The sequence below is a fragment of the Bradysia coprophila genome (genome assembly GCF_014529535.1).
Source record: "Bradysia coprophila strain Holo2 chromosome X unlocalized genomic scaffold, BU_Bcop_v1 contig_39, whole genome shotgun sequence".
Taxonomy (NCBI): Eukaryota; Metazoa; Arthropoda; class Insecta; order Diptera; family Sciaridae; genus Bradysia; species Bradysia coprophila.
In genome coordinates, this window is record NW_023503329.1 from 1149804 (window position 1) to 1173736 (window position 23933).

At 37.7% G+C, this 23933-nt stretch overlaps 3 protein-coding genes and 1 long non-coding RNA gene across 5 annotated transcripts in view; 2 read left to right on the top strand and 2 right to left on the bottom strand.

Annotated features, from left to right (window-relative positions):
* LOC119069729 (kinesin-like protein Klp98A) lies at nucleotides 1-12997 on the bottom strand. Of its 2 annotated transcripts, XM_037173858.1 has the most exons (14): nucleotides 12593-12997; nucleotides 12248-12471; nucleotides 6271-6306; nucleotides 5904-6181; nucleotides 5667-5836; nucleotides 4623-5606; nucleotides 4414-4558; nucleotides 4158-4331; nucleotides 2127-2249; nucleotides 1660-1764; nucleotides 1419-1597; nucleotides 712-1349; nucleotides 475-650; nucleotides 1-400 (listed from the first exon to the last, which is right to left on the bottom strand). In XM_037173858.1, exons 1-14 carry the CDS (start codon nucleotides 12637-12639, stop codon nucleotides 155-157), a joined length of 3525 nt encoding a protein of 1174 aa, XP_037029753.1. In that variant the 5' UTR covers nucleotides 12640-12997; the 3' UTR covers nucleotides 1-154. The 2 variants fall into 2 exon arrangements, with proteins under 2 accessions (XP_037029753.1, XP_037029754.1); XM_037173859.1 differs by lacking the exon at nucleotides 2127-2249.
* The window catches only part of LOC119069757, a 25124-nt gene continuing 4856 nt past the window's right edge, over nucleotides 3666-23933 (top strand). The window contains exons 1-2 of the long non-coding RNA XR_005086399.1: nucleotides 3666-3898; nucleotides 16312-16314. This is a non-coding gene — a long non-coding RNA (uncharacterized LOC119069757). The remainder of the gene's footprint in view (nucleotides 3899-16311; nucleotides 16315-23933) is intronic.
* Nucleotides 15048-16083, top strand: LOC119069748 (signal peptidase complex catalytic subunit SEC11A). Its single transcript, XM_037173889.1, has 4 exons — nucleotides 15048-15215; nucleotides 15314-15573; nucleotides 15644-15821; nucleotides 15889-16083. The coding sequence occupies exons 1-4, from the start codon at nucleotides 15147-15149 to the stop codon at nucleotides 15937-15939; spliced, it is 558 nt and encodes a 185-aa protein (XP_037029784.1). The 5' UTR covers nucleotides 15048-15146; the 3' UTR covers nucleotides 15940-16083.
* LOC119069734 (organic cation transporter protein-like) overlaps nucleotides 21133-23933 on the bottom strand; it is a 7437-nt gene continuing 4636 nt past the window's right edge. The window contains exons 2-5 of the mRNA XM_037173865.1: nucleotides 22716-22938; nucleotides 22536-22642; nucleotides 21491-22466; nucleotides 21133-21432 (exon numbers count right to left, since the gene is read on the bottom strand). Of these exons, the coding sequence (XP_037029760.1) occupies nucleotides 21277-21432; nucleotides 21491-22466; nucleotides 22536-22642; nucleotides 22716-22938 (1462 nt within the window). The 3' untranslated portion in view covers nucleotides 21133-21276. The remainder of the gene's footprint in view (nucleotides 21433-21490; nucleotides 22467-22535; nucleotides 22643-22715; nucleotides 22939-23933) is intronic.

Sequence of the window (23933 nt, forward strand, 5' to 3'; positions counted from 1 at the left end):
TTTCAATTAATAAAAGTTTTTCTATCTAATTTATTTTGTTCCTTAAATGGTAAACCGAAACATAACTATCCATAATCACTAATGGTCAACATAAATAGTAAAAATAATAAATTATAATTGAAAGTGGAACCATCAATGCCCAATACAGTCTATCTCATCCGGTGCCATGCTTTCCACTTTCGAATAAGCCTTTCTTGAAGAAACTGGAGAATTCAATTAGCGTAGTTTTGCACAGCCCAAATCCGTTCGCTCCCTCGTATATGGGACACTGGGGAATTTTCGAACATACAATCAACAATCGTCGCAAATAGACTTCCAAATGACGACGACGATTCCGTGCCACCGATTCGCTACTGTTGAGGGAAAAAATTTCCCGGCTTGGAAATGGAATGGCAGCCACCTGTGGGGATTGGAATTAAAATAAAGAAAAATTTGTCGTTGAGCACGGAATGGCTAGACGGCGTAATGACAAACCTTATCGCCGTATGAACCCTTCATTTTGAGATGCAATTCTCGGAACTTGCTGTATCGACGTAACAATGTCCATTTGTCATCCTGCAAGGTGATCCTTATCTCATACTCGTAGTGCGTTTGTTTGCCGGCTCCTCGTACAATGTAACTGGGAATACTAATGGAATATTCGGAGTCATCTGCGGGGAATTTAGGTTTTCATTAACCCGGTCATCATCAATCATAAACCGTTGAACTTACTGTAATTTCCAATAGACGGCATCGATCTGGTCATGCCATCATTTTGTACATCCGGCGACAGAATGCTGAGTCTGTCGTCGTTGCTCTGTAAGTCTAAGCCGCCGAATTCACCATCCGACAGACAGCATTCATGTTCATAGGGCGATGTGGTTTCGGTGCGGTAAGCGTTCTCCAACTTGAAATACTCCTTTTGCAATTGTTGCAGCTTTTCGATCCGATCGTCTAGCACACTTTTGTCACAATCCATTTCCAAATACTTCATAATTTGTGCCTTTTGTTGGCCGATTTTTTGTCGCAATTTATGTATCGCACAGATCGGTTGCGGTATGACGGCCGAGAAATTATCGCCACCCGACAGACTCAGCGAATTTTCGTCATCGGACCGGCTCACACAGTTGGGCGTTGATTTGGTCAGGTTCAGTTTGTCGCCGATGCTGACACCGCTGTCGCTCATCGTCGACTGGGAGTGTTGCAGATCGGTGGTTGTGACTGATGGAGACGTTTGATGCATACCGGAAGGCGTTGAGAATGTCGTCGAACATTCCGATGTGGCGGTGTGGAACGTGTCGTATGTTTCGAGAGTGTTCGTGAACTGATTTTCACTTGCAGTCGCTACTGGTTGGATGTTTAGGCTGAGGCTGTTTGAAAGGGTAAAATATTCGGGGCTCAGTTTTTCGGGCAAAATTGCTCTCAGACAAAGTACTTACGACTGCTTTCGCATTTTAATTGCTTCGTATTCTAATGCAGTTCGTTGAATAATTAAGTTCTCCTGGTTATGACCAATCTCCACCAAGTCTTTGTGTAGGCCATCCAGTTTTAACGAATTATCCTCCAAAACGGTTTCTTTGCTGCGCACATCTCGTTCCAAATTTTTAATTTCTTCTTTCTGTGGATGATCAACAATTTCATTTGTCAATTTAAACCGATTTCTCCTGCCGTCCAACTTACACTTTTTACAATTGTATCCTGAATGTATTGGTTATGAAAGACGTCCAGATATTTGTCATTTATCTCGTCCGATTCCATAATATGTTCAATTAAGTCTACTTCAACCTGTGACGCGAATGGAAAAATGATTTTCGGTTAGTCGACGGATAGTCGTTTCTCAATGGAATGATCTTTGTGCTAAAACTAAGGTTCATTCCAAGCCAGTAATATCGTTAATTTGGCATATCTTTCGAACCAGATAATCCATCCGAAAAGGTTTTGTTTTCCGAGCCACCCAACTAAAACAGTCTTAAGGACAATTTATCTGGTTCGGAGAATATGTTTAGACGACAGTCGTACTGGCGTCCGCGTAGAATCACTCGTGGAACGAGCTTCTGTGAGTTTTGCTTTGTGAACACTTCATTATGCACCAAGCGCTACATTCAAAGAAATAAAAACTAAAAACTTAAATGATTAACCAACTCTACCTCATTCAATTTTCCGCAATTTAGCAGTCTCTGCACTTCTCTAGCTACGAAATCATAAAAGTCTCTTTTCTTGGCATCTAATTGCGTTTGTAACGCTGATATCTGTTTACTTTCTATTTCAATCTAATTAAATAAAAAAATAAAAAACAAAAAATAAAAACGAAATGAAAATTCAAGCAAAATGTACAAAGAGGAAATGCAGGAACGGAAGGGAAGCAAGGGAAGGCATGGAAGGAAGGGCGCATTTATTGCAGTGATCGGATAGACCGACTGGTGGCAAGATTAAATTTAGATTTTTTTATTAAAAGGCCGGCAGTGCCAGACAAGTCAAGTTTTCATCTTGCTCAATTTTCAAAAAAAAAATCAAAAAAGTGCCACAACAAACATTTCTCGTGTTGGAATGACCAGAAATGCAATCGAGATCGAGAATTGATAGTAAATCGTAAAAATGGGAAACAATGGGAAATCAATTAAACTGATTAGATGAGGGTATATCGAGATTTTTTGAAGGAAAAAAGAAAAAAAAAAACAAGCGAGAAAGCTAGTTAAGAGTGATATCGCCAAATCTTCAGGTGATTGGGGAACAAGCGGTCTCCGATTTTAATGAGTGATAGCTCGTTGGATTCGTCTTTCAATTATAGGAAACACGTATCTTTCACTTTTTCTAAAAAAAATTGTTTTCTGTGAAAAGCGTTCAAAAGTGAAGACATATGTCAGAGGGTACCGAAAAAAGGTTTTCGACAATATCTCAAGAAAAAATAATTTTAAATTGTTGTAATGTTGTACGAATGTCGGCCTTGGAAAGACCTGTCGCGACAGGAGTTTGGAAAAACGATTTGATCAAGTGGGAGCGAACGGTTCCCCAAACTCCTATCACGTAGCAAATATTGGTCCGATTGAAAAACTAATTCCGGAGTCTTGAGGTCATTTGCTATACGCTAACACTTTATTTGACTAAAATTCTGCGAGAAAAATTTAATAATTTTTCTCTTGATATTACTAACACTGGATCTGATATTCGTGGCATAGCGACGCGTTTTTGTATTGATAACGTAAAAGAATAGTGGACGATAAAAAATGACTGCCATAGTACCGTTCCAGCTGTAGAGCCACCGGAAAGAAGGAAAAAATCTGCATTTTGGCATCAACTTTTTTTCTAACACTTCTGTGGGCTTGTAGCACAAAAGTACTGGGTTCATTTATATGTGGAACGATAGTGGGCGAGGCCAGCTACAACACCCCATAATCAGTTTCGTGGAACATCGAAGCTGCAGAGAAGGCGGACTCTCCGAACATTCACTACATTTTTAGTCATAACTTTCGTGGATCTACTCGCACCAAGCGGTGCGTATACTCTACCTGTAGATTTTTCCAAGGCCGACATTCGTACAACATTACAGCAATTTAAAATAATTTTTTCTTGAGTTATTGTCGAAAAACTGTTTTCGGTACCCTCTGACATGTCTTCACTTTTGAACGCTTTTCACAGAAAACAATTTTTTTTAGAAAAAGTGAAAGATACGTGTTTCCTAGAATTGAAAGACGAATCCAACGAGATATCACTCATTAAAATCGGAGACTCGGAAATCGGCTTGTTCCCCAATCACCTGAAGATTTGGCGCTATCACTCTTAAGATTTTCCCCTGTTTCTCCTGAATCAGGCCAGTTTCCATGGTTCCGGATAAATAGAGTAGGGCAATTTTTCTTAAGAATAGAAGCCACTCCATGGGTGGAATTTGTATCATATACAGATACAAATTTAGGTTTGCTTTGTATTACCAAGATAATATCAAAGTAAAACAAATATTAAAAAAAACCTTGTCATTGAACTGAGATAGCGATAAAACGAAAATTATCGCTCGCTTCGCTCACGGTTTCAGCTTTTCAAAAATCGTCAATCGATCTTCTTCATTTCGGCAACCTTGGGTTGATTGTAGGGCTGATTGGGAAATGGGGAATTCGGGAAATTCAAGTGTATAGGAGAATGCAACAAATTTTTGCACTAAAGGACAGTATGAATTTGCCACTTACTTGAGTATTGACATTGCCTTTTTCCCATAGTATCATTTCCTTTTTAGCAATTAATTCCCGTTCCCGACAGTTTATAATTGCCATTTTATCACATTGTGTTTGTTCGAGTTGCACTAATTCCTCGGAGATCCGTTGCACCTTGTTGCGATATTGCTCGTTCATATGAATCTTTTCCTGTGTACGAAAATTGCAAATTCAAAGGAATTCTCTCTCTCTCTCTCTACAAGAATTGCAAACGAAAATTGTCCCCACTTACCAAGTTCAATTGCTTCAGAGCATTTTCGATTGTCTGTAAAATTTTCTTGTTTTCCTCCTGAACTTCAGGATATTCTCTGGAAAGTTGAAGTTCGGACGGGCCACGCTTCATTGGATAAGCAAATGCAATTTCATCGTCACTGTAACTATAAATTCGTCCCAATGACTTTAAGAAACTTCAACAAACCTTTCTATTTCGTCAACTCTTACCAGTACATGCTGCTGGTCAAATTTTCCCTGGACGCAGCTATTAACGACAATCTCGACAAATCCAATCTCGACCGACTGCCTTCCTTTCGCAATTTGGCTGCCTCGGCCGGATTGTTGTACCGAAACATGTTCGTTCTGCCCAGCAGCAAAATGTCACCTTGGCTAATTCTTGACGGTTCGTCGATTAAATTGGCGTTCAGCCAGCACTGAGCATTCAAATTCGGATAAATGGTTGCCAGTCCGTTCTCCAATCGAATACTGCAGTGGTTGGATTGAATTCCCGAACCGTTCAGCACAATGTCCGGACACAGATCGGAATCGTCGGTGCCGATGTAAGTTTCGCCATCCTTTAAGCTGTACAACGTGACGCCAGTGCTCACATCATCATGAATTCCAATCAAGTGCGGAACTTCACTGTCGAGTACAACACCGACGCCTGATTTTCGTAGTCCTAATGCCTTTTGTTCCCGTAATATCGTTTGTGCTTCGCGCCATTTTTCCGTCCATTCTTCGGTTAAAACTTTTTCTTGTGCTTCCTTCTTCAGCAAATCCTCCAGAACTTTGCTCGACATTTCCAGCTTCAAGGTACCCTTTTCACCATTGATCATTCCCTTCAATTTCATGATCTCCTCGCGCAACTCACGAATCAATTTCACGTTAGAGTCTTCATTGATTGTTGGTTTGTTGATGATATTTTTGGCGCGGTTAGCATAACGAAGAGTACTCAATGTTTCGCCGTAATTACAGTCTGCCGGTGACAATGCAGCAATCATAATGGTCTTACTATTGCCGCCCAGACTGTCTTTTAACAACCACGTTAACACAGAATCACGGTATGGAATGTACATGACCTTCTTCGATTGAGTTGGATTCGTTTGATCTGCCAATGCCGATATTACACTACCCAACGTCACTAAAGACTTATTGATGTGAGCTCCTTCCTTCAGACGCTGACCAGTGGCGCCAGTTGCATTCGCCCGTTCACTGAAATCACTGAACATTGAAGAAAGAGGAAAACCAACAATTTCCTACAGGAATCATTACCTGCCAGCCAGATCCACCAAATGAATTTTCGAAACCGTTTCACTGGGCATGTCATCCAAGAATCCTGCCTGAACGAATGTAATAGTGAATATAGCATGACTTCGGCTACTTGTGTCATTCATATTGGTTGACGCTGTTGTACGCAGAACGTTGCCTTGACCGATACACTCCTGAGGAAATGGAAAAGACAATTAAATTCGCGTCGTAACTCTTCAACAAAAATGCGTTGACACGAACCAGTATCTCTTCATAATCTGAAACCGGATGCTGTGACAAATCCTCCACATACGGACCGGTGGTTCGATGTTCGCGTACACGCAGTCCATGACCGGTATTGTCCGATCCCAGAAGATCTTTCACCCGTTCATTGTATATTTCTAAGTAGCTGACACATGTCTTGTAACCGGTACCGCTCTCTTGGCCCAATTTCATTCGATTGAACAATTCTTCACATATCCTCGGTATCAGGCCCAATTCATTTTCAGAGCCCATCATTGTATAAGTTTTACCGCTACCTATTCGTGGTGGGAAATCAAATGTGAAGGAAAGAGAGAGACATTAATTATCCGATCGTTTAGTACACATTCATTCACATTTTATATACCTGTTTGTCCGTATGCGAAAACGCAGGCATTATAACCTGTAAATGGAAATGGAAGTGTTGTTATTCGTTAGCGCCATTATTTCACCTCACAGTACAGATAAGGTTTCCTTTTCTTCCGCCCTTTTCACCGTTTATTATTAGTGTTACAGTGATTGCCGCTGGCATTGTATGTATATCATGTAGGTGGAATGTTAAAGATTTCCATTCAGCGTAATGTTTCAACAAAAACATACAAAAAGGGCGATAAAGAGGACAATGAAACAGATTTTTCCTTAGTTGAATACCGTTTATGATCGATGAAATTTGATAACTTAAAATGTTCGTCGTTACCATCAACATGTCAACCCAATTTATTGACAAAGATAAATGGAAAACTGAAGGTTGATGACCTTTTCAACTGGTGGTAATTTACGATAACTCAAATCCAATCTGGTAATATTCGTCCGTAGGGCATTAACAATTTTAGCTTTGGTTCGCACACATGTTTAAGCGATAATTGGAATTGCATAACTTTGCTGACTGATCTGTTTCATTAAATTAAAATTTAAAATGCTTTGGTGAACAGTTAAACCAATTTGGGAATGCAACCGGTAAATAAAACACCGGTAAAAACCGGTATGTCTAGCAATCGTTTACCGGTTTTTTGTCAACTTGCTTACCAGTTAGCTGACTTTGTCGAAGAAATTTCTTTAAAATTATTTCTGTCCCGCGCTTGAAATCTGTTAAACGTTTCTTAGATCATTTGGATTCTTTTGAATTTGGAACTCGGATAGATGGGACAAAGTTCCATGAAGGTTTTTCTCAGAAAAGTCCTACAGATTCGGTTTGGAGGTATTTCAAAGTAAAATTTTGTTCATCACGGGACATCAAATCTGTTAAATAAAACAGGTGTGGTGGGAAAATCAATGAAACCAGCGGCAATGTATCGTCTAATGTCAGCCCGAAAGGCATCAAGGTTCCGTAAACGAACTCTTTCAAATTATTAAAGACTTCTAGATAAATCGGTCAATTAGCCATATTTTTATGTCTAATTTCAAATGCTTTTGCGTCTGTGGAACTCATCTTTCATATTCTAGGATTGGAAATTTACCGGTAAATTTAGTCAAAATTTATGGTATTACCGTTTCCCGGTTTTCAATAAGGTACGTCAATTGTAGTCCATAAAACCAATTCAGTGTGTTAGCCTTTAGAAAATAGAGAATCGAATACATTTTCTAAACAGTGAGTCATCTGTCATTGACAATGACGACAAAAATGAGCGATGAGCCCTGCCTTGTGCTCTCTTATATCGAAATGAACATTTTATCTCAATCATAGCTCATCATAGCTTGTCTCATGGCTTTATTTGTTTTCTTGCTAATTCTCTTGACTTCGTTAAAAAATTTAAAAATTTAAAAGAAAAACGTACGACATAAGATCTGAGTTTCTAGCATTGTATGTCGTATTGTTACATTACCCGATACCAAAAATAATCCACGCCATTAGTCGTGTAAATTTATACGTCAGAGAGACATTTTTTCTCCTTTGTTACGATCTGTCAGTTTTTCTAATTTGCGATTTAGTATGGAAATGAAAACTAAAATTGAGATATCTTTGCTATTTTAAGTGGCTTTTCATATTTTTTTGGACCAACGTGTTTTAAAATGTGTTTGGAATCGATTGACATTGAGCGAACCCTTATTTCCTACGTGCTCGCAAGTGTCACCGATCAACCCACTTTGTTCTGCAAACGTCGAAATGCGGATGCATGAATACACTTTTCTTTATACTTTTTCTCTTGATTTTGTTCTGCTCGGGGTAATGATATGGCATAGAAGCTAGGACGGTTACGGCGATTTAACAGAAACCATAATTTAGGAATCTTTAAGGATTTTGGGAAATTTTTCTAAATTCCTTACTAGGTCTTGCCTTTATAAGGTGCTACCATGCTCTATTGTATGAGTTATTTTAATAAAACAACAATAAAAAACTCTGAGTACATCTAATGCATCAGCAATAATAAAATCATTTATAAACAATACATTCCCTATGCAAGGTGCAACGACCGGTCATTAATAAAAGGTACGAAGGATAATCTTCTTAAGCAGGTATAGTAGTTCACACTCTGCGTCGCATTTGCCATTGACAAAAAAAGGTAAACAGTTGGTTTTATTAAGCCATTTAAAGTTCATCCATATTTCGTTCGAAAAAACAATAAAAAAACATTTATTTGATATCGAGGCTATGTGCGATGTTGAATATGTTTCTGTTCGTTTTTTTTTCAATTTACATTTGGTATGACTAATCGGATAACAAAATTCAACAATAAGATAACGACTGATTTTTCAATCGACTTTCTATTAGGTAAAAATGTTTATCGCTTGTACTACCTACTACATACATCAGGTAATATTTTAAAGCGATGCAAAACAGATGCCTATATTGTTCGGGTAAAGCGCCTTTATGGCTACATTTATTGGAATCAATCGGATGAAATGGAATATTGATAAAGATGATCATTAATCCATCTGTTATTGGGCGTTAACTGGACGAAACAAAGTGTTGTCTGTTGGTCGAAGCCTTAAACTCATATGTTTGGAATCGATCGATTCGTAGATTTGATTGGTTTAGAGACCTCACTTAACCCTAACAGACTTTTACGGCCAAACCCAAGTGAAGTCTGGACCACCGGCTTTACGTGACTTCCGAACCACGTCTCGAAGTATGCAAATACTATCTGAGGGAAATAAATTGTTATCTGGCCTAAATGTAGGCTGGACATATGAACCACAAATGCATTGTGTTTGGGTAACGTCATACGAGTCATTCATCATCGTATCGTTGCAGCCCCCCAAACACACTGCAACTACCCAAATTATAAAGCTTGAGTGTGCTTTAGGAAGTTTAGATTTGAAATTAAGATTTGTGTGACGCATTTTCATACTACACTCGCGGAATTTGGAAAACCGACACATTTTCTGTTTCGTGGTTAACTGGTTTTTTGTGATTTTTGCGTTTATTTTTATATGGAGAAATCAGAAACTCAAGTAAAACACAGAAACAGAAAAATTCCGCGTGTGTAAATCTATCTCATTTATGGTCTTGAAATTAACTTCTATTACGTACTGGCTAGTAATTCGAAATGGGTCTCGTGTCGTTCAGACTTAATATGTTGAAAGTATTCAGAACTGACTTCGACCATGCCTTAAAAAAGTGGCATGTGTAGCAGGACAGATTCAGTGTCAAACGAGTACTGATTGATGAAGGAATACAATTGGAGAAGAGCACATAATGGCTGGAAGTGGAAATAGGTTGTGTTTAAATTCTCATTTATGAATCGATAGCTGCGGTTCTTTTGGAGTCAATTCGAAACTGCCACTTCACTGGTTTTCAGTAGACGATAAGGCTTACTATCGGGTCAGGTCAACCTGAAAATTTCAGGTCAGATCAATTAAAATCATGACCTGAAACCTCAATGTGACCTGATAACTTGTCCTGAATATTATCAGGTTGACCTGAAATTTTTCTAGTATTTTCTAAATTAGTTTTGAAATCGAAAAAGCAATTGTTTCCTGATAAGGCCTATTATTAGGTTTTTATTGTCGCAGAGCGGACTTGTCTTTGTAAACGAATCTAAACGGACGGAAAGTCGTACAATCTCCACTAGGATCATTAGCTTCACTTCGAACATTTTACATTTTTTTATGGAAGTAACTTCTAGGACTGAAAGCTCCTCTCAGCTAACCTGATAAGGTTTAATGACTTGTTGTTGATGCAAATAAAAATTTAAAATGTTCAAAGTGTCGATACCTAATAAAGATTGTGCGACTTTTATGGATGATGTGCGTTCCGATTCAGAGGCTTAATTCGCGAAACAAATTATATTTTCGTTCCTTAAGTTCACTTTGATATTACAGAAAAATTGGTTAGAGAACTACCCTGGAAAGGTGAATATTGTGGGCTCAGGACAAACTTATGCACCAACATATTATTCCAAAGTACATGACCAATCTCAGGGTACATTTCAGAACTTGCATTCTAATCACTTAACTCTATTCTGTTTGTAAATTATAACGTCAAAAACCACAGACAATAATCAAAAGTTTCTACATTACAATGACAATTATGTGAGTACGAATGAACGATGTTTCGTAAACTTGAATGATTTCTGGCTCGATGGAACATCTCGTCAGCGTTAGAATATCAGCTCCAGCCACAGGAACTGATGTTTGTTTGAGAGGACAAGAAATCACGAGTCATGCGACTGAGGCAGTTGAAAATGGAATTAAATACGAAACTGTATGTCGGATTAACGACTTTTTTTGGAGACTTTGATTTTTTTCTAAAATTCAGTTTCAGGTCATTTCGGGTTATTTCAGGTCATGACCTGAAAACTCAGGTCAGGTCAATTTCTATTTCAGGTCAACCTGACCTGACCTGTGATAAGCCTTACTAGACGAGATACGAAGCCAGATAGGCCGAATACTTGAAACACTGGGCAATCAGAAGCGACAAGCGTTTTATTTAAATCATAAATGTAGTACCAAAAAGCTGAAATTTATAGAGAAAGCTGTGGAATGTCCTTAAAAAATACGAAAGCAAACGGAGCGACAAAAAAAATAAATTGAGTTAGTGAGTTCAGTTGAATGGAAGGTTCTTTCCCCGACAAAATTTTTTTTCGTTTACAAATCTCACGACAGATCGCTAGAGCACCCGTTCCGGCCCTTAACTCAGTATCTACATGCAGATATCTGTATGACACGCTTCTTGGACAACAACCTATGGGTTTGAAACAGGAAAGTACAAACCTATACAGTCACTCAGAATAACGTGAAATAATCGCATCGTTTATACCATAGCAACGGAGCGGATTTTGCATTTCATTTATGTAGCGTTGGTAAATGTTACGTCTAACGGGTCTAACTCCAGTACCCTCACCAATATTCATGAGTGCAATATGATCGAAAACTTTAGTGTGTCATCGTTCGGTCCCCTGGCACTATACAACCTATACAATCGTGGAAAACAACGACAATTCGAGTAAAACTTTGGAACTCAGAATGACAATGCATTTAATTGTGCTATAAACGAAAATGAAAGCAGATTTTAACAAGCACCAAAATGTAGCTGAATTATCCGTTTAAATGTCAGACCACTCGTCAAGCGTAAAAGATTTGGCAATATAACTATACCATTGACGCCGTAGTTTAATTTCATTTCTTCTTCTACTGTTTCGGGTCGATAGCGACAGGCAAAACTAGAAGAAGAAACAAAACAGAGAATTTCTGCGTCCGTAATCATATTCAACATTAAATGTTCGCCAGAAACAATAATGTGCACAAAGAAAGGGCTATTGACCTCATTACAAACTCATTACGAACCGGCCGTAATTTTTTGCAATTCAAACGCAAATGTCCGAGCAAAGCTAGAAAATTATACAACAAAAACGAAAACACAAAAATTGAATTTTATCTCTCGCGTACACACAAAAGTGATACGATTTTAAGCATTAGGCTCTCCGACTGTAATATCGTTTACCATTTGATTCGTCAACATTGTACGTGATGCCTATTACAGATTTTTGAACAGAAAAGAAAGAAAAAAAAAACCACAAACGCAAACAGCATGACAAAATTGTACATAAAACGAAACAAATATTATAAATGAAATGAAAATAATAATCAGCATGCCAACATAATCTATGCAAAGTATACAATTTCAATTTACAATTTGAATTTCACGCAGAACGCAGTGTTTACACTTTTTGGAGTGAATATGTAAAATGGAAAGGTTCCAACTACGTACGTACATGCACAAATTGCACAAAATAAATACACAATACATCCACTTTGCGTGTGCCCATATCCGAGGCACTGGCATGGATGGGCAATCGTTGAAAATATAAAGTGGGTAACACGAAAACCAAAATGTATTGTACGAATTAGGTGCATGCATTGTGTTGTTTAGTACATAGTATGATATACTATGCTGTCTTTACCTTGAAAGGCACAGTTAATCACATCTGTTCCGAGATCCTTGTACACTTGTTCCTGCGTCGTATAATGTTTGTCGGCCAGATCGTATGACCAATAACTGTAGTCGAATGTGAAATCATTTGTGGTGTCCCGTACATTATCGCGAAGTGATGATAATTTCGGTTTATGCAGACGTGTCTTCTTACCATCCATTTCGACAATTAAACTAGCCCCCATATCGATTTCTCTGTATGGATTTTAATAGACGTAAGAAAAAAAAAGTGAGTCAGATGCGCTCCCATCGAATGGATCGAGATTCCATTTTTTTTTTCTCTTCTTCATAAACGTTATTAACATTCTTAACGTACCGTTGATTGAACGGCCTCACCCTTACAGCTACTTTCAACGATGCCATGGTTAATAACAAAATTTATAAATAGATCTGAATCTTTCCTTTGTCAACATCAACAATTCATTTAGATTTTTTACTACGATTTTTCTTCTCTACTTGCTCACTAAAATCGGATCTTTGTTTTGTATATTTTCGCTACGAGTTCTCATCATCGAACAACACGAAATTCGAACAACGCACAATAAATATGATTTATTTTTAAGCTAAACGTTACAATTGAAATTCTTTTATATTCAAAAAAAATACTGCCAGCAGATTAAAACAATAACAATCACAAAAACTTTTCTGTCATTTGAACAAAATTATTTTTTCGTGCGCTAATGGAAATGTGTCTTAACATGTTGCTGTTTAATCGGAGACTGTTGGTTTCATAATAATCATCATATGAAATCCATAAAGAGTGGAACGCATGGTTGCCAACAGCAAAATTCGATGAGAAATGTCATTACATAGGCGGCATAGTCAGAGGGACACTAACCGAAAACGGATTATTATTTCTCTCGTGACTAGCAAAAAGAAAAACGACCGAAAATCAACCAGTTTCATGTCGTTGTTGACTTATGCTTTGCATTTTATCAGTAACATACTCTGCAATCGTGTCTATTACAATTGCAGAGTATCTCATTGATTGAAAGCGAAGCTAAATTACGGCAGAGTTGATTGGATCCACTAGACAGCTAATTGAGGTCACCGACCCTAAGAATAGCCCCGAATGAAAAAGAACTAGAGTAAATGATATGTCTTCATTTCCATTAAATGTAAAAGTAAAAGGTATTTAAATAGATCCACTATTTTGATCGAATAAGTAACATCGCAGGACATATTGTCTGGAAACCTTGGATTCTTTTACAAAGACATTAACTTGACACAAATTTTGTGCTTTTGTCAAGTTAGTTTTTCTTATAAAAACACCAAGTGTCCCAGAAGTTGCAATCTGGCGAAGAGATCTTGATCTATTTTTACTCTCTCTCTCTCTCTCTCTCTCTCTCTGCGTTACAACTGTCAAATAAACAAAGGAAAAGTTTAACACGATCCAATAGGTTTGTTCCAAGTAACTGTAAACACGAAATTTGACTGGCCGAACGAACACGATTTTATCCACAGAGCTCGATTCTTATACAAATATTGATGAGGATATGTCTCTATGGATGACATTTGACAGTAATTTGACAATTCGTATGGCCTTGGAACAGATCTATTATTCCTCCGTTTAGTTGACAGTTCTCGCTCAAAAATAAATTTTCCTTCACCAGCTTCTATTTAACTGTCATGTCAGCTTAAGTGAATAATCAGCTTCTGTGTAAATAAAAGGAAATAGTTACGTGGACACGATTTCGTTTAGTTGTTTTCTCCTCAATGGTCTCGAAAAGGATACGAAGAAAAATTCTCTGTACGATAAAATGGTGGATTTCATACAAAAATTGAAAATTGAAAATCGCCGTAACGTTGTGGCCATTTTTTGCTGTTTGGTTTTTTACTGTCAAAAAAATTACTCAATCATATAGCTAGTTCTTCCCTGCCTCAGATGCACAATGCAACGAAGTCAAGACTAACGAGGGGTTGAATTACCCACATTCGCACTTAAATTCTCTCATAGAGTGTTCAAGGAAATTTAACTGATCTGAGGTGAGTTGTCAAAAATTCATGAATCATAAAACATTAAGAATAAGGCTTGACTTCCACTTACCAAAAAAGTACTCCGTGCGAGAGGCAACATTTAACTCTTTCAATTTTTGTTTTGTTTACTTGACAGCTATCACGGCTCTCACATGATGTAATTTTTGTTGAGTCGAAACCATACGTAAGACCTCTCAGTTTGACGTTTGGCCTTCAGATTAGTTAAAATTAAGTGGTCAGAACAGGCTCTCCGTAAATAGTCTACATTAGAGATAGGTGAAGCTGAAATACTTTTTTCGATTTATCAGCTCTTTTTGTCCAAATGTGAGTCCAACTTACTTGAACAAATGCCACAAAATGATACGGGTTTATCAACTGTGCTGTTTATAGTGAAGTGGTAATTGCAATTCGTATACAACTTGAAGTGTAATTGAATTCTCCCACACCCGTATATATATATTATCTACTAGATGATAACTAAGAGGGATTTGCTGGATATGTAATTGGACAGAACTGAGAACTTGTATTAGGCGTGATTTCCACTAACGAAAAAGCACTCCGTTTATACATTAAACAATAGAAAAGAGAAGTGGTTTGGCTAAACGGATGTGAAACGGTTCGACGGTTGAATTACCGATCTATAATTCATTTGAAATCCTGTGCTTCGCAATTCCATTTTTAAACGAACTTCAAGTCGCTCAAGTTTCCATTGCTCTGACAGCACTGACTGTCTTCGATTCGAAATTGCATGTATTGTATAAGTTCGAATTCGAAATTAACACACTCACAAAATTATTGATACTCTCTACTGACGTGTCTGAACACAAACAACCGGTCGTGGCATTTCAACAATTTTTTTTGTTCAATTTTATTCCAAAGAAAATCGTCAAACAATGGGCGTTATGGAGCAATTAAGCATGGACAGCCTGTTCGGCGATGTTCAACGAATGGACAAAAGACAGGTGAGTGCTGGGAGTTGTTTTACACCAACTATACCTAACCTCGACGAACGATTTGAACGAAACGTCCGTAAAACTCACAAATCCTTGTTTTCTTGTAGTTCCTCTACCAGGTTCTGAGCTTCGGCATGATCGTGTCGTCAGCCTTGATGATTTGGAAAGGTTTAATGGTGGTAACGGGTAGCGAATCACCCATTGTTGTTGTGCTCAGTGGCAGTATGGAACCAGCATTTCACAGAGGCGATCTATTGTTTTTGACAAACTACAGAGAAGAGCCAGTGCGTGTAGGAGAAATTGTCGTTTTCAAAGTGGAAGGAAGGGACATACCAATCGTCCATAGAGTAATTAAGTTGCACGAAAAGTAAGTTCATTTTGAAACCGGCTCTGCTGTCGACTGAAGAAATACAATTGAACGAATCCGATCCAACTAGGAACAACGGAACACTGAAGTTTTTGACCAAAGGTGATAATAATTCGGTGGACGATCGAGGCTTGTATGCTCCAGGTCAGCTGTGGCTGACGAAAAACGATATTGTCGGTCGGGCTCGAGGTGTGCTACCGTTCGTTGGCATGATTACGATATACATGAACGAGTATCCGAATTTCAAGGTAATTTTGGCAGAATGTTCGCGTTTCCGATGTCTCGTCATTTCACAATTGTTTCTCTTCATTCCAGTATGCCATTCTTGGAATATTGGCGCTGTACGTGCTGATTCACAGGGAATAATTTGTCGTTCCATTCAAAACTTTTTCATCATTCAGAAATAATTCATCAGAAGCACACACACACACGCACCTACTGGTCACTTCAGAGTTTTATTGAATTTCAGTGAAATTTCTATTTATTTCTTGTGAATGCATTTGATCGACGCTATTATCGTTGTGTCGGCTGAGCTTGTGAACCAAATTTAATTTTTTTTTCTCCTCCCAAAAAATATTACAAACGAGAAGCGTTAAAATAAAACAAAAACAAAAAAAACTGAAGCAAAAACCGCGCCAGTCAATTTGATATGAGAAGCTAACAATGTGGCAGATTTTAGCGGAAATTTTGAAACGACAATGATGGGTCAACGTTGTGAACAGTGTGCTGTGTTCGGAGACAGTAATTTGTAATGCATAAATTGGAGGTAAGTGACTCAACGTTTCTATGTTCTGGTTGCATTAGACGAGTTGGGTGGCATAGCATCACAAATAGTAAAAAGTGAAGTCCGTTACTAATTTTGTCTTACCATTTGAATAGCAAATTCATTGCTTGACACGGGCTTCCGAACCTTCGGTTATCGGATTTAAATAGAAAAAAAGGTTCGGTTTTGCGGCTCGGTTCTTTATGTCAAAAAACACAAGGTTCAAGTTCGGTAGCCCGGCTTAACATTCGAACTTAAATTCCTTAAAAACCATACCGACTCCGACGTCTTACTGGGTGGATTCGATCGACGACAAATTTCTTATCGATTCAAACAGCAGCCAAAGAAGAGTCGATTTTGGTAAATTTAGAGAGTAGTCGTCTGTCCCACTGTTTCTACTTAATGAAGGAGATACTTTAACAAGATTTTGCCTGAAGTTTGTTGAAATTTTTAATCAGTAGTCTTGCGGATCTTTCATGCTCGAAACAAACGAGACATTGAAAACGTGTTTTGGTCCTCAGGGAGCCCACTCCTCCTTGATTCCTTAAATCTCCTTGATTTTCAAAAATCCTCCTGAAACCTCCTTAATCTCCTCAAACTCCTTATTCTTAGTTTCACTTTAGTTAAAACATCTAACATTTCAATTCTGACTGTGGAACCATATATATTCAAAACCGTTCCTCGCTTACTTCACCAAAAAAAAGCTCATGAAACCTAAATAATTCAACAAATGAGATCGATAGAGCTAAAAGGTACTTGCAAAACCCTATTGCTTCAATTATTCTTTTCATCGATTGTGTTGATGCTCCTGGCAACACATGTTTTACTGGTTTTTTGTGAATTTTGCTCCCATTTTTATATGGAGAAATCAGAAACTCAAGTAAAACACAGAAACAGAAAATGTGTCGGTTTTCAATATTCCGCGAGTGGAGGAATGCTGATCCTGAGCGAGGATTTAGCGTAAATAAATTTGTGTTTCCCGAAATTTCAAGGAGCAGCTCTTAGAAGAAACGATTGCGGCTATTCGGATAGGTAGAATACTTTGTATTTCTACGATAAAGTGGAAGATTTTCCAATTATTCGAAAATTGTTAGACCCGTCGGCCCGTAAAAGATATTTTTTGCATTTAGATGTAGAAGAAGAGCGAAAGACGTTATTAGCAAAATCGAAACAAAACGAGTCAGACAAAAACGAAAAGCATAAGAAAGAGGCCAAAATTTAAAGCATCGAAGCTGAAATAGCAGAGGAGACTTTAAAGTTAAAAGTCGCCGAAAAGTTAATTGATGATGGTAACAACACTTCGTCAGCTATAGTTAGCGAATGTAAATTAGATAAATCGCCAGTGGCCAAGGCACAGATGATTTTAAATGCGGGCATTACAAGCAGCAAGAAGATAACATCAAAAAAATTAAAAAAAAGACAAAAAATTAAGTTACTTTTTTGGAAAAATCTTCGATAAAATATTTGTAAAAAATTCGGAAAATATTTTCCAAAGAATATTCTCTTACACGGAAAACTCATATATGCACCCCAGACGAAGAAATCGGGAACAGCTTCACGATTATAGAACATTAGTTGTGTGCTGCATATTGATCTGAGGATCATACAATGCCCGCCTAATGAATATTGTTGTTGTGTGCTGGATATTATTTTTCAGCGTGAAGGTCTTAGCTGTATGCCTGTTTTATAATATAAAATGACGCCATTTTTTTCAATTCAATAAACAACCTAATTTATCGCTTAATAGAAGAAATTGATTTAATTAACTTTATCAATTTTATTTGCGTTAGCAAAAAAAAAAACAAAAAAAACTTTTTCAAAATTTTTTTTTTTTTATTTTCAATTTTATTATTATTATTTGTTATTAGCCGTAGATTTATATTTAAATTCATCATATTAAATTGCTAACAGCATTTTTTTTTTTTGCTTACGTTTTTTCCGGTCACCCACCCAAGTACGGACCGCGACCCTCGATGCTTAACCTCAGTTTCTGACTGCCAACGACTTTACCACTGCTGCTATACTGCTTGCATATAGTGGCAGTCTTATTTCGAACCGTTGTTACTTTGCTTTATGCAGCACACAGGCATATTTATACCTGCATGCTGAATATTGACTAAATGAATAAAGTCGTCCGTATTTAGAATGGGTTATGCATCAACATTTAATTGAATTTATTTTCTATGAAATGTAGTACTTCTCCCCACTAAGCAATGTCATCGGATATTATTATTTTAATTCTGAGCCTGGTTCTGAATTAGAGGTTTTTTCAATCGTTCTACAAAACTGTTCACATTAATAGTGAGCATCTATTACGCGAATTAATAAATTAAGATTGGTTCTACAAAACTGTTCACATTAATAGTGAGCATCTATTACGCGAATTAATATATTAAGATTGGCTCACCTAGTTTGTGTATATTACGTAGGTGGAAGCACGGGGTTTCAGGGGGTTTCGAACATTTAGTTTTTTCATGTTGCAGATATTGCAGTGTCAAATTCTGTCCAAGATGTGACATATTTGCAAGGTATTGGCCTTTTTCACATAGTATAATCAGCGTAACCTTCGTAAAAAGAATCTTGAATCTGACAAGAGCACGTGTGCCAACGTGTAAAAAACAAATGTTCAAAACCCCCTGCTGAACCGTGGCGATCCTCTTGTCAAACGGACAGTACATAAACAAATTCCATCATTTATTGCTGAATACCACCAACTATTTCTGTTAACATTTCAAAAGCCTTTAACACCGAAAATGGATTTAAAAGTTCGTTCGTCAAAATTTCTATTGAAATACATAAATGTAACATTATCATTGCATATTAATTCGGTAAAAATAGAAATAACTTTAAATGAAGGAATAAAATTAGATTTGATAATCATTTAGCCAATATTCAGCATGCAGGTATAGTTCGATAGTACCATTTAGTCAATATTCGGCATGCAGGTAAAGTTAAGTAATACATCCCACAACTAATTTGAAGATATAATTCAGCACACAGCAAATATATACCTGGGAACCTCACAATATTCCTACGAGCTGAATAATATTGTTGCCGGAACTATATTTTGAAAATATTCATATTACATGTTTATTGTAATACAACACACGGGAACATTATTCAGTCTGCAGCAAATATATGCAGCACACAACAAATGTCGAAATTGCCGAATTTTCCGTGTAGAAACACCAAAAAATCTACTTCATATGTCCTTTATATGACTTTGGAGAGTCAAAAAATTTCGAATTCATCAAATTTAATCCAAAATCTCATATTTTAAAACTCCTGAAATTCTCCTTAAATTATCGAAATATCCTCCTTTATTCCTTATAAAGGAGGCCGAATTTTGAGTGGGCTCCCTGGGTCCTATTTTTCATGACGAAATTTTCGAAACCGGCAAATGAAGTTAGAACTTTTTCTATTCAAAATCGCGACTGCTGCATCTGTCAATGAAAACTTGGACCAAAACACGTTTTAAATGCCTCGTTTGTTTTGAGGCTAAACATATGGCATTGACCGGCAATATGCGGCCATGGAAATAATGTTTTCTTCCCGGTAATAGAGTTAAAATTTCCCGATAACCAAAAATGTAAAATTGGTGGGTTTGTTCTCTGCAGGGGATAAATTTCCCTGTAACCAACTTTACTGTAATTTTGACGAAAAAAAACTCGGTTACTACGTTACCAGAATACCGCATGCCCGGCAATATGCTCGTTTTTCTAGTAAGCTTGTCTTCATGACTTACCACTCTAATATTTGACTTCCATTTCGTTGCCCTGAACTGGGAGATTTTAATCATTTAATCAAATTCATTTTGGAATTTGAATCATTAGTAAGACAGGTGCTCAGTACAATAAACTCTAACTATAAAACACTTATCTAATAGCAAGGATCCGTCATAACATTATTTTTTCGTTCCCTAACCTGTAAAGTGTAACGTTACCATCAGAGCCAAAAATAGTAACAGATCGTAACAGTACCACTTTATGTAAATATTACGGTATCAGCATACTAAACGATTTTTAGAAATAGAGCTGTAACGTTATAAAGGGTTAGGGTTGTAACGTTATTGACTCGAATTCAAAGAGCGCGACAAGCTTTCATTCTCTCAACAATATTTGGTAGTCGACACAACTAACGAGAAACTTGAAGCTGAAATTCTTCAAATCAAATTGCAAGTCAGTATGACTATACGGCTGCGAAACTTGGAAAATGACATCGATAATCGAGGACAAAATACAAGTTTTCGTCAATCGATGCCTTAGGAAAATCCTGCGAATACGCTGGTCAGAAAAGATTTCAAACATCGACGAGTTGTGGAACCTAACCTGCGGGAAGTATCGCGAAAACCGCACTGGACTGAAACCCACAGGGAACGCTGAAAAGGGGCAGGCCCAAAATCACGTAGAAACGAAAGTCGTGGACGAAGCGATGAAAGCCAAAAGTTGTAACTTTATAGATAGTTGTAACGCCATAGAATTTTGGGAATTTTTTTGGGAATTTTAGTGAATTTTTGGGAATTAATTCCCAAATATTAGGCTCTGATTGAAATCTAAAGATTATGACATTACTACTGACGTCGTCCCTTTAAAAATGATCGTAACTTCCGAATCTCTTTATGACCGAAATAGTAACCTCAATGATTCTTTTGATGTAGACCTATACCCTCGGATCTACCTTTCCTTCGGGCGGATTTTTTTTTGTGAGAGTTCTTACCATTCTTCGCTTTGGTCAGTGGAATTAGCTTTTCTAAACTCTTGCCGCAAATGATAGATTGAGTCAAAATATTGAACTGCATGTCGTTAACATACTTCCGATGAAGTAAGAATTTTTATTGGTTTGTTTAATTAGCACGAATTAAGGAACACAGTCAACTCGACGGTTAAATCTCACATAAAATTATCTTTGGCTTCAAAACGCTGTGATTGCATTTCGTTTGTCTATTTTTTCGGGACATTTTTTCCAATGTTCTCGGCCTCTTCCACTGTGTCCGGCAACATCGTATTCAGTGTTTCCGGGAACAGTAAGCTCAGTAGTCCCGATATGATCGATAAACTGCCGAATAAGATCAACGGTAAGGCGGCCATATATTTTCCCTGAAACAGAAGCGCTACAATGTGGAAAAGTGTAAATCCTATACGACGCATTGCTTACCAGTAGCGGAGTTTGAGGCGCAGCCATCGAACCGATTCGACCGATCATTGAGCATGCGCAGACCAAACTGTTTCGTAAATTGGTCGGATACATTTCCGTTGTGAATACGTACAGTACTGTAAACGAAACGGTAATCGAGCACTTTCCAATCAGAAACATAATTAAGCGTAAAGCAGACTGCTCAACGGGTATGTATTCAGATGATAAACATGCAACGCCACAGAGAAGCATCGACGCACACAGTGAATACTTTCGGCCGAATTTGTTCAGCACAAATACCGTGATAATATAACCGGGAATCTCTGCCGTACAAACCAATATAAAGTTCACGTACTTATCGCCTGCTAGTGTAACGGAATTCAGACTGAGGCCATAATAAACAAAGGCGTTCGTTATCCAACACAAACAGCAATTAGCCAAACGAATCAAGAGTATTCTGGATTTAAACACCTCGACGATAGCGTATCGTTTGTTAATTTCATGATGATGATGATGCTGATTGAGTATATTGATGTGTTCAGCGCAACGTAGCTTATCCATTGTTTGATCGGACAATATAATCTTATTCATTTTTGCTGCTTTGCGAATCACTGTCACTGCTTCATCCGTTTTACCCTTAACGAATAGCCAACGTACACTTTCCGGTATCAGCCAGAAATAGGAGATAATAAGCAACAAAGGCGCGTACGTAATGTGCAACAGTGTACGATAGTTCGGTACTAACATTGCAATGATGCCAAGGACAATTTCACCCAGCGTATAGTTGCAAGCGATAATTGTGCCTCCAAGAACCCGTTTACTCGGTTGCATAAGCTCTACAGCTAATATGAAAGCTGTTGCGTAAACGCCAGAACTAGCCCCAGCCTCCAGAAACTCGAATATCACGTACATTACGTAGTTTACCGAAAATGATTTTATCAAACCGAAAACGCCGGTGAAAAAGAGCCCATAGATTACCATCGTTCGTCGACCGAATCTATTAGATGAATCAGTTGCATTAAGTGTTTTCTTCCATTACGGTGTCCCTTATTATACTGATTCTTACCTGTCTGATAGTCCACCCATTACTGCAATAAAAACGAAAAGCGCTGCATTGTTTATGGTTCCGACGAATGCCAACTTCCAATCATTTTCCGGACATGTTAATCCAAACTTTTGGTCATTAAAACAAAAAAGGGGGATTGCATTCTCGTGGGATATTTTCTCTATTCTTCATTAATTTTACCTCGTTGAGAATCGTTCTCTCTTCCGTCTCAAACACCCAATCGTTGCAAACGATCATTTCGTTCGTGTCGAATGCATTTTCATCCCAGCACTGAGATGAATCGGTAATCGAACTATTGAATCGGTTGCATCGCGATGGAACGCCATTGATGTGGGGCACTGCATGAGACAACCAGTCGGGCTTGTATTCAGTCTGATTATCATCACAGCCCGGTATCCGGCAACTGTAATAGAAATGGTCGTAAAGGTAATTTAGTTTTTTAATGAAACTGAAACGTAGACTCTGCTGCGTCTCTCTGTACTGTTGGTAGCGGTACTGCTGCTATACGGAATACACTACAAGTAAACATTCTCCTGTTTACATTTCACACACAACAAGTAAAAGGATCAGCTATTTCACTTCCTTTGAACTAAGTCTAAGGATTGACACAAAATCTTTTACTTCATTAGTTTTAACAACGGTCTTGTGGCTTGGCACGTGAGATTGGTGTATACGTACACATCTTCTAATAGAAGTAGTAAAGTCAGAGAGTAGAGAGCAAAGAATATTTGATCAGGGTTCCTGCTTCTCAATTAAAGAAGCCTCCCAAAAACTCTAATCTAATCTAACAGTGGTCGAAAAACCCTCATCCTTAAACGTAATTCTATTAATCCAGCTAAATTTCTGAAATCTGACTCTGTTTTAAGGTATGAATGAAGGGTTTTCAGTGAAGCTATTGCTGGTGAGATTTCTTGGTGAGAAATGGTGCATAACAATGCTCCTAGCACTCATATGTTACATATCAAAAAGTCTCCAAATTTTGATAACATGCATGCGTGTGCACTTGCACGTGTTGTTTGTTTTAACTCGCATGAAGAAAACGTGACTCCAGTCTGTACGAAAGAAATGCGAAGCCTATTTTGATACCATCAGCATCCAAAATATTTTATACGTTAATGCTAGGACCAGTGCTGAGGGTTTTCGTCGTATTCTTCTCATTCAGAATAAATAATTTTGTCAAAACCCAGCATTAAAATTCCAGTCCACAATCAGAGACTTTAATCTTTCAAAGAGACAATCTAATGAAATATAACGATTGATTAGACGCAAGTGCCGAAGATTGATGATTGAAATATTGTCATTACTATCTTCATTTGACCTAATAAATCGATATCGAGAGCTATGTCTTTAGGCGATTGAATATTTTGGAACGCATTTAACAATACACCACCACTGACC

Bases quoted from the DNA above. Each gene is read 5' to 3' on its own strand.
- LOC119069729 (XM_037173858.1), bottom strand. From the start codon at position 12,639: ATGGCATCGTTGAAAGTAGCTGTAAGGGTGAGGCCGTTCAATCAACG. The intron at 6,307-12,247 runs GTAAAGACAGCA...TTCCATTTACAG, and splicing joins GATTAACTGTGCCTTTCAAG to GTTATAATGCCTGCGTTTTC. The intron at 1,598-1,659 runs GTAAGTTGGACG...GATCATCCACAG, and splicing joins AGGATACAATTGTAAAAAGT to AAAGAAGAAATTAAAAATTT.
- LOC119069748 (XM_037173889.1), top strand. From the start codon at position 15,147: ATGGGCGTTATGGAGCAATTAAGCATGGACAGCCTGTTCGGCGATGTT. The intron at 15,216-15,313 runs GTGAGTGCTGGG...GTTTTCTTGTAG, and splicing joins AACGAATGGACAAAAGACAG to TTCCTCTACCAGGTTCTGAG. The intron at 15,822-15,888 runs GTAATTTTGGCA...TCTTCATTCCAG, and splicing joins ACGAGTATCCGAATTTCAAG to TATGCCATTCTTGGAATATT.